General features: G+C 42.4%; 2 protein-coding genes across 2 annotated transcripts in view; one reads left to right on the top strand and one right to left on the bottom strand.

Moving 5' to 3' along the window:
• Nucleotides 1-240: 240 nt before the first annotated feature.
• Nucleotides 241-663, bottom strand: LOC121868923. The gene has a single exon (XM_042369957.1). The coding sequence runs from the start codon at nt 661-663 to the stop codon at nt 241-243; it is 423 nt and encodes a 140-aa protein (XP_042225891.1).
• Nucleotides 664-8,996: 8,333 nt separating this feature from the next.
• Nucleotides 8,997-17,930, top strand: part of LOC121868924 (inactive hydroxysteroid dehydrogenase-like protein 1) — a 59,509-nt gene continuing 50,575 nt past the window's right edge. The window contains exon 1 of the mRNA XM_042369958.1: nt 8,997-9,121. The gene's annotated coding sequence lies outside the window, so the exon portion shown is untranslated. The remainder of the gene's footprint in view (nt 9,122-17,930) is intronic.

The following is a 17,930-nucleotide window of genomic DNA, read 5'->3' as shown; positions in this document are numbered from 1 at the left end:
TACATGTCGCCATTGTTCTGCATTGGAATATCCCTTGTATCGTTCCAATCCATTTTGCCACAAAGGTATGGAAATGCCGTTCAGTGTTTCCTATGTATTGAAGCGTGACCATGCTGTCTATCCAGAACACTGATCTGTCGATCTGCAACTCTAGTTCTTCTCTCAGTTGTTTGTCTGCTTTGGCCGCTAACACTGCCGCACATAGCTCGAGCCGAGGTATGGTTTGCTGTTTCAGAGGAGCTAGCTTGGCTCAGCCACACACAAAGGGGTAGAGTGGGCTTTGTCTCCACTTGTGATCCTGAGGTAGGATACAGCCCTGTATGCTTGCTGGGAGGTGTCGCAGAAGTGGTGCAGTTGTACAGTAGTTATTGGATTTGCACATTCAGGGTGGTAACGTCGAGGGATACGTTCTTGAGACAAGTGGGGAAGATCATTTAGCCACTGCCGCCAAGCGGCTCTGTTGTGTTCAGTCATTTGCTCATCCCATCCGATGCCTCGCCTGCACTCGTCCTGGAATATGATTTTGGCTCGTATGGTGCTCGGAGCGATGATTCCTAATGGGTCGTATATGGAGCTGACCATACTCAGGAGACCTCGCTTCGTTTGTGGCTTCGTTGGGATCTGGATTCGGACTGCATGTTCGTCATTCTCTAGATCCCACATGATTCCCAATGCCCGCTCAGCTGGGAGCCTGTCATCCTACAAAAGTACTTCTTTCACTTCCATGGCTCTTTCCGTTTGTGGGACTGTTCTGAGGACCCCTTTGTGGTTGCATATCCATTTTGTAAGCCTTTCTTCATTAACTGCCTCAATTGGTGAGTGACTATCGCCGCCTTCCCTGGTTATGCTACTGAAAGAAGCAGATCATCGACATAGAAGTTGTAACTTGCTTTCTTAATTTCTTCATGGAGCTTTTGCCCGTGGTCTTGGAATGTTCGTCGTAATGCATCCAGCACATGATGGGCTCCACACTCCCCCGAAGAAATGTACCTTCATTCGGTAAGCGACCGGGTCTCCCGATAGTTGGTCGCCTGTCCACCACAGGAAGAGCAGGGCGTCTCGATGCTCAGGCAGTACTCGTACCTGGTGGAACATTGCCTCGATATCAGCCATGAGTGCCACCCTTTCTTGACGGAACCGAAGCAGGACTCCCACCAATTTGTTGTTGAGGTCTGGCCCTTGCATCACTTGGCTGTTCAGGGACACTGACTCATACGTTGCTGCACAGTCAAAGACTATTCTCAACTTCCCAGCTTATTTTGGTTCTATACTGGGTGATGTGGGAGATACCAGGTTTTCCCTGGCATGATGGTAACCTCACAGTGTGGGACTCTCTCAGCATGTCCCTTGTTGATCAGGTTTTGCACATCTTCTCGATATCTTTGACATAGGTCTGGGTCTTTCAGGAGACGTTTCATCAAGCTCGTTAACCGTTGCTCAGCCAGTTTTCTGTTATTCGGGAGTCCCGGCTCTTCATGACTGAATGGTATGGGAAGTTGATAGTGCCCATCCACCCTCGTCACTGAAGTTGACCACAGCACCAGGACTTTTCTGTCTTCAACAGAGATGGGGTTTTCATTGCAGTAGGCTGAGTCACATTCCCAGAAGTGTCTCTGACCTGTTTCTCTAAACGTGTCTCCAGGCTCAGCGGCTTTTCTGAGAAGAGGTGGTTGATTGCTAGGTGGTCACTTATTGCAGGTCCAGTCGGTCCATTTATGGTTCATCCTAGAAGTGTGCGCACCGCGAACGGCTCTCCGTTCTCCCCGGTCCTTACTTCTAACGGTGTTAGGGCTTGTGGTACATCTAACCCTATTAGGAAATCCACTCTTTCCGGTGAGTGGAGTGGTGTGGTTCCTTGGAGGTGCCTCCACTTGGCAACAGCACTGATGTCTGCAACCGATGCTTCCAGTGAAGAATGCAGGTTTTTTAATAACGAGGATTCTGGGAATGTTAATGGATCGACTTCTTCTCATTCCAACGCTAGTCACCTTCAGATCGAGCTCTTTGGCCTTCACGCTCTTCTTCTCCTTCAGGATCGTGCCTATGGAGATTGAAACAGACTTTCCTGTCATTCGTAGTCGGTTAGCTAGGCTCTCGGTGCAGTAAGACCTGTTGCTGCCTGAGTCCAAGAGTGCTCCGGTGATCACTGTTGTATTCGTCTTTTGCCTTATATCCCCGATCTTGACCTTTAATATGGGGAGTACAACTCTGCCTGGATCTGCTAGTCATATGTCGTAATCTTCTGGCCCCTCGCACTGGTTATTTTCTCGACCGTAAGTATCTCTGGCCCATTTATACGGGTTTTCTCGGTTTGTGGTCACCAGTGCAACCTGCTTGTTTCCAGCCCCTTTCTCCATAACTCTCGAGCTGGATTCGGGTTTCCATGGCCTAGCTCCACTGGTCGTTGATTCTGGTGCCGACATGATGGCCTTGAGTTGACAGTCACCTGGCTTCTGCCGCTTGTGGTCGGGCGACACTTCTAACTGGTGTGCATCCATGGTAGAAGCTCTTTTCATCCCTTGAAAACTGGCTAAGATTTCCTTTCTTGATGGTTCGTCCTGGTTTGGCATATTGTGCATAGAATTTCTCGAGAAGTGCAAGAGATTCGAGTGGAAGCTATAGCGTGATTTAAGCAGGCGAAACAGCAATGTTCTTCATGTAAGAGTGAAGTTCGCGCTCCAGTCGACATGTTGAGGAATGATTGGCATCTCTGCAAAGGGTGATATCCAGGGCACAACGGGCAAGTGCGGTCGTCCCATCCTCCAACCTCCTCTCTTCCCGAAATCACTTGGCTCACAGGTATTCTTCCTGGTGAGGAAGGGTATGGGTGTGAGCCTGTTCGTCTCCCGCTCGGCTCTTCTTGTCTTTGTCCCCTCGAAGCCCTTCTTGTCCTGTCTAGTATCTCCAGTACAAAATCCTTCATCCACTCGACCCCTGGAGAATTACCGTGTCTCCTTTCATAGTCATATGCTCTATCCTCGTATCGCTCCCTAATCTTTCCCGTGAATCTCAAAGCCTAAGTATTCAGTGATTCGTATGTGTCAATTTCGTGCAGTTTTCCCAGTACCTTTAAGTTATTTACGCAGTTTCCCAGATCATCCGCGAGCACCTGTTCTCACGGCTGGGCCATGTAGTACCTTGCCTATTAGTTCTTGGATGTAGGCTTGCTTGTTGCCATAGCGCTCTTCTAGCAAGGCTACAGCTTGTTCGTATCCTGCCCTGGGGTCTTCTATTTGCAGGCACGCTCTTAGGGATTTCTTAGCGCAGCCGGTGTAGGCCGAGAGAAGTGTTTCCAATTGTAGTGCATAGGGTATGGGCGCCTACCCAATGTGTCCTTGGAAGGCATGCTTGAACTCCCAATACTCGTCACAAGTCCCTCCGCTGAACCTTGGCATTGGCCTCAGGGGAAGCCTCGTAGCGGCCATTAACTCTTCCAGTCTCTGGGTTGGTAACATCATGTCCGATGGCCTCCCTTCTGTCCGTCCTGGCTGTTCTCACTGTATATCTTGTACTTTGTTTTCCTTCTGGGTTCCTGTTGGTGTCACTGCTTCCGGAAAGTGGGTATGACGGGTGGAAACATGTTCCCTCTCCCCCTGATGAGATGTTCCCGACTCTGAAGCGCTGAGTGTTGGGAACCCTCCTTGGGTGGGTGTCGAGGTGCAGCAGCTAGACACTCCTGATTCCGGCGGTTGACAACGTGTGTCTCGTGCATACTTCATTGCAGCTGTCACCCCTTCACTCGTTTCCAGAAAAGGCTTTCCTCCTGGTAATGACAGCATCTCACCAAAGTCCTCCATATCACCTAAAGTCTACAGTTGCTCCATATGATCTTTCATATTCTGCATCATTGCCGTCAATTGGGTGAGCGTCTGCTGATAACCCCCAATTACCTTATTTAACCTGCCTGTTGGTTTCATCCTTCTCTCAGGTGAAAGGGTTTCTCCACTTTGCCCTGGCTGTGTGAGTGACCGGTTAGCATCTCCGTCGTTCAGAGCCTCCAGGTCTTCTACGCTGGCTAGGCTTATCCCCTCTGCCTTGTTTCCTTCCATGACTGGTGACACAGTGAACTCAATTTGGTTCTTTCGGTGGACAGTTATAGAGACATTCGGTTAAGCGAGAACGCTCTTCAACTGACACGTCTGGTCGTTTATAATGATGTCATATAACTGAGGTCGTACAAGCGATGCCATGCAACTGAAGTTATACAAGTGCTGTCATACAATCTGAAGTCATGTAAGCAATATCATACAACTGAAGTCATAAAAGCGATATCATACAACTGAAGTTATATAAATACGTGCAATAAGCACGAGCGATGTCACACTAACATGACAACAGAGGCACCACAATCAGTGTAGGGATTCATTACACAGCTGCTAAGATCATAAAACTGATGCCACAAACACTACTGCGCCCTTACTCACAACGTTACTTAACTGTCCCAACTGCTATTTTCTAATAGAAAGGACAACTCACTTGTTCTTAAAATATATTTACAATTGGCGATAGCTGTACGCTTTGAACACTATCTCTCCTGCGTGTACGCACGAATGTTATTAACACAGAGTCCACTCTTTCCTGACACGCGGTTCCTGCTGCGTGCCTATCTGGAATGAACGATAACACTCCCACGCTCTCGTATGAACAATTTTGGCACCGAGACCAGTCCTTTGACACAACCTACTGTTACGAGTTGGGGATTTAGAATATAGTTAAAAGTCTACCCAGATCCCAACAGGCAACAACAATAAAAAAACAAAGACAATCGGACTATAAAAGGGTAGACAAAGGATGCGAGTTTTTGTTGTGTATAATAAAGTACCATAAATTCCTTAACAAAATATTCAGCTTTCTATAATTTACCCTTAACCATGCTTAACCTAAACATACGCAACATTGGCTTAACAGTATATACATATTTATACAACATACAACAATTTTGAAGCAAGTGGATGCGGGGAGGCAATATAGGATAACAAATACTTAAGTGCGGAGCTGAGATGGCTGACGAGTAAGGCTGAGTATTGAAGGAGATGGTAGGTAGTCACTGTGCCGTAGGTTTCCAAGATAGGTGATCCTAGTGTGGTCACTTCCCAGAGTGAACTGAACTCTCCTCGATCTGGGGCTGATGAGGAAGACTTGGAGGAGGTGACGCAACAACCAGGATATGGAGAAGGGAAACCCCGGAGTGGTAACTAAGACTAATCATACTCGGGTTTCGTCCCTAGATGGCGTTCCTCGTGGTGCTGGGTAGGTAGATCATGACAATAGATGGCGTGGTTCGTAACACACCCCCCCTCCAAAGACCTCCTTAGCGTGGGCGCGAAGGAGGCGATCACCTGGTGCGTCTGGAGAGTAGCTGCTGCATGTCCACTGGAGCTCGGGATAAGGAGTCCGCAATCAGGTTGTCCACCCCCTTTATGTGCCGGACTTGTAGCTAAAGTGCACCTCCAACAGACTACACGGCTTTCCGACCTGATAGATGAACGCTCATGGATGATCTTCAAGGAGCATCATGTGTGCGGCACAGCATGGCTGATGTCACCGGTGGAAGACTGGGAGAATAACGAAGAGTTCATGAAGCTGAAAGATTTCTCCAGAAGCCTGAAGGTAACCAATGACGTGGCCGAAAGGGGAATAAAGCTTATGCAGGACTTCATTGGTTCAGTCACGAAGGATGAGCAGCAGCTGCAGGATGTCATGCAACTTGTGGAAAAGCACAGGAAGCAGATGAGTGGCTTCAGCAAGTCTGCTCTGATGCAACTGTGAGAGTTGAATAGAGGGGGGATTGAACTTTCAAATTGCATCTCCTCCTAGAGTTATTGACCTATTTCAATGATGTTTGTTTTTTTAAGAGGGAAATATATCATGGAAAAGACTGTGACGGCAAAATATTGATATGTGTTTTCGAATAAATGGAAAAGTCAAAACTATGAATATTTTGGAATCTGGTTCCCTTAACGCAGGTAAAGCCTTTGACCTGAACTAGAAGGTCAACTAAGAGGTGCATGCAATCGAATTAGGTGTCAATGGAAAGCTGAATAGCTGCTCTAGCCAGCCATTAGGGTTAAGTAGTGAAAAGCAGCGCGATTGCTGATCTATAAGAGAAAAAGCTTGAGTTTTGACGTTTTTTCGCAAAAATTCATTTTTTATATTTGGATTCGCGACCCCTAGAACATGTTGGATTTCATTAATTCTGGCACCAATGAATTTAAGAGTAACGAAATAATGGGAAAAAACACCCCCACCCACAATTTTCTAAAATTGGGAAAAATGAGCAACCCTAGGACAGTAGCAGGTCCCGCATGTCTTGTGAAGTGTTGGTCGTCTGGGGAGCGCTGATCAGGTTGACGAGACCGGAGGAAAGTGAAAGTGTGGGCGCTGAGTTGTGCGCAGACGCATGGCGCACAGCAGTGTATTCGTGGAATACTCTGTCCGCCGTGGCTGCATAGGTAGCCGAGGTAGTAGAATAGTCCAATGCCGAGATGACGAGACGAACTTCTGCAAGGAGCTTCTGAGCGTGAAGCTGGCGCAGGATGGTGTCAGGAAGCCTGTCTGTGTGGCGTTGAGTTGCCGAGGGAGAGACAGGTTAGGTCTTGCAGGAGACTGGTGTCAGGCCGCTGGTATCGCCGCTTGAGAGCATCACGTAGAGCTGCGAATTTGTTGTCAGCTGGAGGGTTGGTGATGGTTTCTGAGACTTTTGTGGCGAATTCTGTGGGCAGGGAACAGATCAGGGCTACGTATTTCTGTTCGTCTGTAGCTGTAGAGCCGATGAGAGCTGCCTCCGTGTGGATAATCCAGTCTTCAATGTTGTCATTGAAGACTGGGAGAGTGATGCGTTTCTCGTCCATTCTTGTGAGAGTGCGTCACACTTGTTGGGTAAGGATGAGGGATGGGTGCTTGCTCCAACTCCCTTCCGTGTTCACAATCTCCTGGGAGGGAGGTGAACAGTTGCAGGGGTGACTGCAGGACGAATACACTTTTGAGGGTGCAGGTCCCTAGGCCAGAGTGAAAAAAAAGAAGGAAAGGAGCTCAAACCACGTCTGGAATATCGCGCTATAGCTGTTCTCCAGCTGTGATGTGAGGTCACTCACACCACCAGTGGGGAGAACAAACTAATGTGTGATAAACCTAACGGTCGTGAGATGGTGTCTGCGCTGTAGTGACATATCGTTGGTACGCCCCAGAGGTGCATCCTCTTATACTTCGTGATATTGAATCTGAGCAGCCATTTCTTCGACCATTTTTGGAGCCCACCAACGTATGGAGGCGTATCATATGTCCCAACGGGATGAGGAAACTGCACTAGTTGAGACTGAATGTGAGAAGGACCATGGTGTGTATGTTGACAATGAGCTTAAGTTCTCGGGCCATTGCGAGAAGAAGGCAAATCAGGAAAATAAATTATTGGGTCTTATAAGAAGGTCGTTCAGATATCTAGACGGTCCGTCCCTCGTAACGATCTTCAAGAGTGAAGTTGTGGGGTATGAGTTGTTTGGTTCACACTCAGGATGGAATGGAGAAAGGAAACTCACAATGTGCTCTCTATATACATGTTGGATTGGATGTACAATGCAGCTTGGTGCTGGGAAGGCAGCATGGTTACAAGCGTGATGTAGAGAGAGCTGGTTGGTGAGGGTGCTCAGAGAAGGACAGCTTGTGGGTCGCCATGCTCGCCAGCGGGAGAGAGGACCGCCAGGCAGGCGGAGGAGCGAGGATCGCCAGGCAGGCGGAGGTGTTGCTGGCTGGTTGGTGTGGGTAGACAGAGAGAGATCGATACGATACGAAGTCATTAGTTAAGAGGTGAAAGAAGATTTTTAGGAATTGAAGAAAAAGTGGTGAAACTGAAATACAGTAGGAGTAGAAAGAATCTGGGCTCAACCAGATTGCTTCATCTTTCTTATTGGTGTTTTGTCTTTGTCTCTGTTCCGCTCCGTGGTGTATGGCGGCGCTGGTTGACCTAGACCACGAGGCATACACTGGGGAATTGGTGGGGTCGGCTAGGCAGCGACAAACAGCGTTTGTAGGGGAGAATTCCACTACAAAGTGCTTCCCCATCTGAAGTACTGTTACCCTGTCTGGTCCCCGAGATATGCTAGGGACTGTCAGTTGGTTGAAAATGTTCAAAGGAGGGCCACCAGACTGGTGCCTGCACTTCGGCACCTCAATTACCCTGAGAGATTGGAACGCCTGAACTTGCCTAGCTTATACTACAGACGGGCAAGGGCGACCTAATTGAGGTGTACAAGCAGCTCAAGGGGCACTACTCAGTCGGTTGTCCTTACTTGGAGCTGACGGACGCTCGCCCCACAAGGGGTCACAGCTCAAAATTGAAGAAGCTGTAGGTCCAGAAAACTGTGAGGGCAAACTTTTTCGGAGTGAGAGTTGTGAACTCTTGGAACAATCTACCAGAAAGTGTTGTGACAGCACCGAGTGTGAGCTCTTTTAAGACCAGACTTGACCAACACTGGAGCAGGTTCAGGTACATTCAGGAGCCGGTGCATGCCCAGTTCTTGCCAACAGTGCGTAACAGAGACGTGACCGATCGCTCAAACGGCTAACGAGCTGATCAATTGGTAAAGAGGATAAAAGAAAAGAAAAGAAAGGTCTTGCCTGGCATAGATAACCACACCCCTCTTGCAAGTTTCTTGAGAAAGGTTCGTAAATGAGTCATATCCAGCAATACTGAACTCACATTCCTCTGAGTCGATTTTTCTGTTCTTGTACAACAGTTCTACAACTCCTACAATTCGGTTTGGTGTACCTTCAGTAGTGTTTCAAACTCCTCTCTCTTATCAAGAAACGTGTCAGTATTAGTGTACTTGACATGCAATCTGTCTCACTTTAAAAAGCTGGTTTTCCGGCATCTTTGTGGTTTAGATTAATATATTAATTTTTTCTTCTATTTCATTTTTTTATTTTTTCGCCCTTTGTGGATCAATGACCTGTGATAGGTGGGCTATTCCCCGTAAACAACTAAAGCGACCACTGCATAGTAAAATAAGCGACCACTGCATAGTAAAATAAGCGACCACTGCATAGTAAAATAAGCGACCATTGTTGTTGTGGTCATCAATGTATCATGGATTCTTGGTCGGATATATTTTAGAATCGATTTTTCGTAAGTATTTTGTAAACGATTAAAGTTGATTTGATATCTAAGTATTATTTCAGTTCCGTATAACCACGAAATCTCGGGAATTTTATCTTTGCAATCAATAGTTCAGAGAATTCTAGGTTAGGTTAGGTCATTTGTGAGGGAAACGTCATTGAAGTGTCTTAGAATTGTCTGAACTAATGACTCCACAGACATAATTTTCGGGATTCCTTGTTTGTACGAAACTGCAAATTTATCGATATTTAATTTACAATATTGGGGAAAGGTGTAGATAACAGCTGCCACCAGAAATTGTTTGTTGATTTTCTTTATGTTTGCTATATTTATTGTATTGATGATTTTAAGTATGTTAAGAGAAACGACAACTTTCTATTATGATTTTAAGTAATTTTTTATATATTACTTATTTTGTCTATCCCGCTTCACAATTCTCCTCCCGTTGCCATTTATGTTGCTTGCCTCGCTGAATCCTTCAAGAGACGTTTCCAAAATGATGGTGAACGCTTCCACGTATTCCTCCTCGCCATTGCTGATGTATATCAACCTCAATATTAAGGTAAGTTGTTTAACACATAAATTAACACGATAATGCATGTACCCTAATAAAACGTGACCTAACATTCCCAACCTATGGGTATGTTAGGTCAGGTTCTATTAGGTTCTATGCATTGTCGTTTCCATTTTTGTGTGTAATATCATGATATTAGTGTGTAGAAAAAATTAAAATCAATTCGGACAATTCCTTCTGTTGGTAGCCGTTATCTACACCTTTACCCAATATTGTAACGATGTAAAATTGCGGCCTCTAAAATCTGTTGTTATTTATACAGAAAAGAGACAATAATGTAGTGTGTTGCCGCCCGGCACCAATGACCTTTATACAAGGGTGTGAGGTTAACGTGTACATTAATGCTGTTAACGATTATAGCAAGACCACACTGGTTGTCCACCATAATTTGGTAAATTTATAGAAAAGCCCTTTTATTTCTTTGGATATTAAAAATTTGTTTTTCCTATGACAATTGATGAGTTTCGAACGAATTTGATATTAATTTCCGTCGGAAATCACTAGTTTTTTAGATACCCCCCCCCCCCCAAAAATCTTAAGGGAAAAAAGTTGGAATTTTGTTTTTGCTTTAGTAAATCATATAAATAAAATACCAACCAAACCAAACCTAACCTAACCTAACCTAACATAACCTAACCAGGGTTGCATCTCTTCCGTTTCTTACTGTTCGGCTGCAGAAAACTGTGGTGACACCGCCAAATGTATTGTTCTTCACTCAGTATACACTGATTATTACACTTTGGACATGTAACGTTGTTCGGTAATACACCGTGTTTTATAAAAAATTAAATTGCCTCACTATTTTTCTTATGAAACTAGGCAATTGACGTAAAATAATCTCCATCACAATGTCGGCACATCTCTTCCACCTGTTCGGCCATATCTGGTACTGAAAATTCAAATCTTCGCTCCCGACGCACCCACGCATTGTTCATTGGCAAAGACGAAAAACCACTTGCCCAATTATAAGTCCTGTCACTATTGCCAATAAGAATCTGCTCCCCCCCCTCCCCGCATACAGTAAACAACAAGTGGCAACACTTGTGACTGACCAAATATAATAATATTGAAAAATTAATATCTTGGTTATCCTTAATTTCTGGCAGAAATATCATAGAAGAAAAATGTTTTAGAATTGCCTAAGCATTACGAAATGCATGTTAATAACAGCGAGAGAGAAACCAGTGCTTTACTACTATAAATTAATCCATAATTTTTGTGAATTGCTAGTGACAGTGTTCTCTTTTGAGGAAGTGTTTCTGTTTATAATTTATACCATAATGCTGCATGAAAGTTCAAAGGAACCGCGCTAGGTTAGGTTAAATAAGGATAAGTTAAATACTGACTACATTACATATCCACTCGAGTGGGTTAGGTTAGTGCTTTTTTTGTTTAAACAAAAGCAGCAAAAGCATTTTTTCCTGCATAAAATTTGCTGTTTTATTTACTGGAGAATGTTGATTTCTCTGGAAAAGCTTAAAGAACAAATGTTTGACCATGAATGAAAAACATTAGTCTTTTGTTTTTCCCCAGAAAAAACGCCGGTAAGAGAAGAAGAAAAATTAATGCAGGAAAAAAATGTTTTTGCTTGCTAAATGGCTCGCAGCACTTAAATAAACGTTTACCTATTTGACATTTTATTTTGTATATTCGTACGTGGCGGTACACACCATGGAAGCAACCCCCCCCCCCCCAGTTACATAGGTTAGGTTATTTAAAAATGTTTTCCTGATGTTTTTTCTGTGTATTTTCAACACTTTTTACCTTGATTTTTATAACAAGTCTCTAGATTCAGAGATGGAGGGGGGGGGGAAGTGATCTGAGAAACTATTGATTTGTGCCAGAAAGGAAGGTCAGATACATTCATAACACATCAAAACCATCAGAAAACACAGTTTCAACTTTGATTTAGTATAGTGGCAACAAGTGAACATTTACCTATACAACTTGTGGAGTAGTTTTCAAGTGGTTTTTGGTGGCAGTGTATTACCTCACAACTGTAGTCTTTGGTATTTAGAATAATATTTTCAGTAATATTCTGCAAATTCATAACTTCTCTGTCACATAATGTCAAATACTACAAGTGAATTTGGGGCTAATATAGAGGACTTCACAGCTGCTTCCTCCGTCTCAGTGACGGTAAGTTTGCCCACAGCTGGTGTTAAGTTATGCCTTTAACACATTTGTCATAACTACAACAGTGTCCACTATAAAACACACTGAAATTGCATGTTTTTTTAATTTCGTTTTCTAAGAAAATATCAGCGGCAGTGAAGTTGTAAATAATTACCGTATTTGGTAATTTTTTAAAACGGCGACAAAATTTTAGGGTGTAATTTTAGTGGTAAAATTATCATTTTGGTCATCCATTGGAACTTTAAATTATGTTTTTCTGATGTTTTTTTTATGTGTTTTGAATGAGTCTGACCTTCATTTCTACCACAAATCACGACTTCTTGAGGTACCCCACCCCCCTAATCCAACAAAAATGGGGGACCCCCACTGAGAACCAGGGGATTTGGTTGGGGGAGAATCACAAAAAGTAGAAATTTGCCATAGAAGTGAAGGTCAGAATCATTCAAAACACATAAAAGACTATCGGAAAAACATAATTTCAACCTAACCTGGATAACTGAAATGATCATAATACCATTATAGTTTTGGTCATCCCTGTATTTAGATATCTAAACTATGTTTGTCCTGAAGTTTTTGACATGTTTTGTATGATTTTGACCTTCATTTCTATCAGAAATTGCTATTAACAGTAGGTAGTAGGCAGCTATCAAACAGGGAGGTACTGGGAAGATATTAGAAGCAAAATGTATTGTCTAATGGTAGACCCTGCTGCCAGATGTGACCAAGTCCCAGGTTGATCATCTGACTTTCTGCCTCATTTACACACAATTGCAGGGTCTCGATTATTTATATATATATATATATATATATATATATATATATATATATATATATATATATATATATATATATATATATATATATATATATATATATATATATATATATATATATATATATATATATATATATATATATATATATATATATATATATATATATATATATATATATATATATATATATATATATATATATATATATATATATATATATATATATATATATATATATATATATATATATATATATATATATATATATATATATATATATATATATATATATACAGTGAGGTGTGTCATAGGAGGGAAGATCAGCTAAAACTAATGGCCCCATCACTTTTTTTTGGTGAATTTTAGTGTATATAAACAGAAAATAGCATTTCAGTTTCAATATTTTTAACCTTTGCTGAAATGCATTAGCGTGAAATTTATCGAAAATCTAACGTACAGCTGCATTAGTGCATTACAGTTAAATAGTGAACATTGCTTTCTGACTTCATTCTTTAACAACCCAACTAACAATATTTTTTCTGTTTCAGATTCTGATGCATTTATAAGTTGATAATATTTGCGATGGCTGCTTGTGTCAGGACAAGGAACCAAAAATCCAGCCATCTCAGTCACTATCTTGGGTCTGGGAGAGAGCTCCTGAATTCGGAGTTGCCTACATTGAGAGATGCTTTGAGATACGGTGTTTTAATCAGGCAAATCAGTGAAAAGAACCAAAGAACTTACACAAACAAAGACATTGCCAGTGATATGACCAAAGCTGTCTTGGCACGGTACACTCTGGCTAACGCTCAGTTCAAGCCTCCAGTCATAACAAGTCAGAAGAAGATTAGTGAGAGACTGCTAACCAGTTGGGAAAAGGCAAGAGATATCTCTCTTGGGAGAGGAAAACTTGCAGTTAAGGACAGCTTTGTCAAGCAACTGGACCAGTTATTTGACATAATTACTTGCAAGTGCCCAATTGTTCTCTGTCCTGAGTTTGGATGCGATCGTGACTGTAAATCCGAGGCCCACATCTCCTGTATTTGCAAGCGTGAACTGAAGATTCCTGTGATCGAACTGGCATTTGTCAAAGCACAGAGAGAGAAGAAGACTGGCAGTATAGAGAATCTCATGATTTTCTAGCCAAAGATATTTCAGTCCAAAGGACAGGGAGGCTGCCACAGAGAGACAGAAGAGGAGAAGAGTTGCCGAGGAAAAGAGACTTGAGAAGGCCCAGGGTGAGGTAAAAAAGGCCGATGATTGGAGTCAAGCTGATTCAGAGTTTAATGACTTCCCCACGGCTGATCCGAGTGCTGACCAGGAGAATGGTGACTTTGTCCCTAACCCAGAAAATAATGATCCCAAACCTTCCAGGCATAAGAATCGAAATAGGAAAGATATCCCGAGCATAGCTCTGGCCAGCATGCGACACCACACTGGTCTCAGAGAAACTGCAGAGATAGCAACAGCTGCCTGGGTTGACAGTGGTTTGATAACACCTGATGATGTTCACCTGGTGATAGATCATAACAAAGTAAGGAGAGCTCAGGAGAAACTTGTCAGTAACCTAGAAGAGGAGTTTGATAAGGGGATAAGAGAAAATGGAATCAATTGTTTGTTCTTTGATGGGAGAAGGATGACTTTAAAAGTGTTCATGAAAGTTGGAGATTCTGACAAAGGTTTGTTCCCTGCCATGGTGAAGGAGGAACACTACTCCTGCTGCAGTGAACCAGGAGGGGAAGTATTTTGTGGCATTTCACTCCAGAGAAAAATGACATCAGGAAACCAGCTGAGATAGTGAGATAACATTGTGAACTGGCTCAGAGAGAGGAACGTAGACCAGACCCTGCAGGCCATTGGAGGGGACAGCACCAACACGAACACAGGGTGGCAAGGGGGGGTCATACAGTGGATAGAGCGGAAGATTGGGAGGAAGCTGGTCTGGATTGTTTGTAACCTCCACACCAACGAGTTGCCACTCAGACATCTGATCCAGGAGCTGGGTGGCAAGACTCTTTCAAACAACAGATGGTCTGGTCCTCTTGGCAAGATGCTGGACTCTGCCACTGAGTTAGAAATAAATCCGAGCTTTGAAAAAATCACAGTTGGCCCTCCACTCGTTGAGCTTGCACATACTGTCATTGACGACCTGAGTACTGACCAGTACTATGGTTACATGATTTGCAGTACCATCAAAACTGGGGTCATGCCTTATAGACTTGCTTACCTGCAGATAGGTCCAGTCTCACATTCTAGGTGGCTCACAACGGCTCTCAGGTTCTGCAGAATTTGGGTCGCTTCATCATATACTGGGAAAGGGAACCAGCTTCACAACCTGAGACTTATTGTCCAATTCATCGTGAGTGTCTACTTGCCAAATTGGTTCAAGGTCAGTCATCGCCTCCCAAGGTCCGAGGTATGTTCTTCAGCTTGAGCTCCTGAGGAGTCAGCCAAGGAAGGGGTTGTTCAGATTGTGGAGCAGACTGTGAGGAGATCTTCCTGGCATGCTCATCCCGAGGCAGTTCTGCAGACAATGCTCTGCAGTAAGGATGAGGAGGAGAGAAGAGTGGCAGTCAAAAAGATCTTGGATATGAGACTTATGAGAGGATCTGGGCATGACGAATCAGTTGGTGACGATTTCTTCAGGGTCAGGAAGACTCCTGAAGTCAATCTAGGTGCCAAGACCCTCACTGATCTCATAGATCTGGATAACATCCAGGCTGGGCAAACAGCCCCTCTACCTGCAGCCTCACCCAATGTTCAAGCCAGAGCTCTGACAACCCCATGCATGTCCCTGCCTGGCCTCGCACACCCAGAGTATAGAGCTGCTAGGTACAGCAAGTGAGCGAGGCCAGCAGTCACGTGTACAGCCAGGAGAGGAGGGAAGGCTACATCCGAGCTCAGGTGGTCAGCAGGGAGGTGATGAGTAGAAACAGAAGCAAGAAAGACATGTTCTCTGTGGTGTGCAGCAACACCGGGTCGTAGTAGTAAAAACGGTTTTTGTATTTGATGATTTTGTTTTCTAAAGGAATATTAAATTTAATAAATGTGTCAAGATCATTCGTTTTACTATTCTGGATCATTTTCATCCTAATAAATTAACCTGATACATTTACTTTTTACTTTAAATAAGCTATTTAGTGGTGCTGGTAAAAGGAATACTGAATTGCTAAGATTTCAAGTCAAATTTACCCAGCAAAAATGAAAAAACTTTTTCAAATCTGGAAGATATCATATGATTCTTGCACATAGAAACTACACACATGCATGCAATGACTAAACTCAAAAAAAATTCTCCTCAGATGACACACCTAATATACAGAACCTCGCTATGACGACATTCCGCGTTTCCACGTTTACGCGGTACCCTGCCGAAACCAGGATGCTCACATTCCGCGGTGCGTGTACCCCTTTACGCTGAGAGCGGCTGGCGAGCCGCGCCATTTTTGGATCCAAACCTCCCACCATCTCTCCCGGCCTCTCCCGCCATCCGCCATGTTGTGTAAGTGGCGCGAGCAGGGTGCGCACAAGGTCGCCCAGTCATCAAAACATTACCGAGTTCTTCACCCGCCACCCACCACAGCCGGCCCAAGTCAGTGATAGTGATAATTATAGTGAGGATATGGACTTATATGGACTTTGAGGGGTTTGACAAAGAGGCCCTGCAAGCCTCTGTGGTGGATAGTGATACAAGTGATACAGGTGAGGGCCAATAATCTGCCCTCTGCCTCGGAACCAACCCCCCATCCCCGTGTGCCCAGCCATCTTTTCTTCTAATGTAAGTGCTAAAAAAACCTAATATTATTGATATTTCTCTTAATTATTAATTGTGTGTGCATACCATCATAAAGTTTAGATAAAATTTTTACTACAACATAGTTGTGTGTCGTCAAAAAGTGGAGTTCGGGGGTCGGCCTGGTCTCTATTTCAATTAATCCCATATGTTATGTTGTTCACTTTACGCGTTTCTCACTTTCCGCGGTACCCTGTGGGTTGAATTAACCGCGTAAAGTGAAGGTTGACTGTGTATATATATATATATATATATATATATATATATATATATATATATATATATATATATATATATATATATATATATATATATATATATATATATATATATATATATATATATATATATATATATATATATATATATATATATATATATATATATATATATATACATACACAGTGACCCCTCGTTTAACAACACCTCGGTTAACGTAATTTCGATTAACGAACTGCCTTCCATAAGGATCTTCAATTCGGTTAACGAAAAAAAATTCGGTTAACGAAGTTCTTACGAACCGACCTCAACATGTTTTCGCTTGCACTGACCGGGCAAGCAGCTTTAGTATCAGTCCGCCAATACATTAATCGGTTCTAGGGCTTAAATTCCTTACTATTTTAGTAAATATCAAGAAGTTTATACTATTCAATAATTTTAAAAGTTTAATATTCAATTTTTTAGTCATTTTAACAATTATTGAACATAATTGAAGGTAAAGTGACAAGTTTAATGCACGGCATCCAGCCTCTAAACACAGCAAACAGGAGTTAGTCTCTCTCTGTTTTAACTGGAGGTAACATCTTGCTTGAGACTCTTTTCAACTAAACGCTTTTTTTCTGTGTTTCCAAGCAAATTATTGGTCATTTTGAAATATATTTTACATATTGACAATATATAATGCAGTGCAGTGTTGATTTAAAGAAAATAATCTTGAATTACACCAGAGCTAAAATTTTATGGGTGAAATGGTGCCATGGGGTGACTTCTCTTCCACCCCAATGCCTTCTCTTCTTCCTTCTCCTCCACCCCCATTCTAAATCCCATCATCATCATCATCATCCAGGAGCCTTCTACATACACACCTCAAAGTAAGTGAACTTTTCTACCATTTTTGTTGAATTTAGGAAATTTTTGGTGAGCTGGAATCAATTACCCAAAAACCCATTGAAACAATGGTTTCGGTTAACGAACTTTTCGGTTAACGAACGACCTTCTGGAACGGATTGAGTTCGTTAACGGAGGGGTCACTGTGTGTGTGTGTATATATATATGTATATATATATATATATATATATATATATATATATATATATATATATATATATATATATATATATATATATATATATATATATATATATATATATATATATATATATATATATATATATATATATATATATATATATATATATATATATATATATATATATATATATATTATATATATATATATATATATATATATATATATATATATATATATATATATATATAGTTGTAAATTTAACGCGTCAATTGAACCCAGAGGGTCCT

The sequence above is a fragment of the Homarus americanus genome, unplaced genomic scaffold (assembly GCF_018991925.1).
Source record: "Homarus americanus isolate GMGI-L3 unplaced genomic scaffold, GMGI_Hamer_2.0 scaffold1222, whole genome shotgun sequence".
Taxonomy (NCBI): Eukaryota; Metazoa; Arthropoda; class Malacostraca; order Decapoda; family Nephropidae; genus Homarus; species Homarus americanus.
This window is presented reverse-complemented; position numbering and strand designations above follow the sequence as displayed.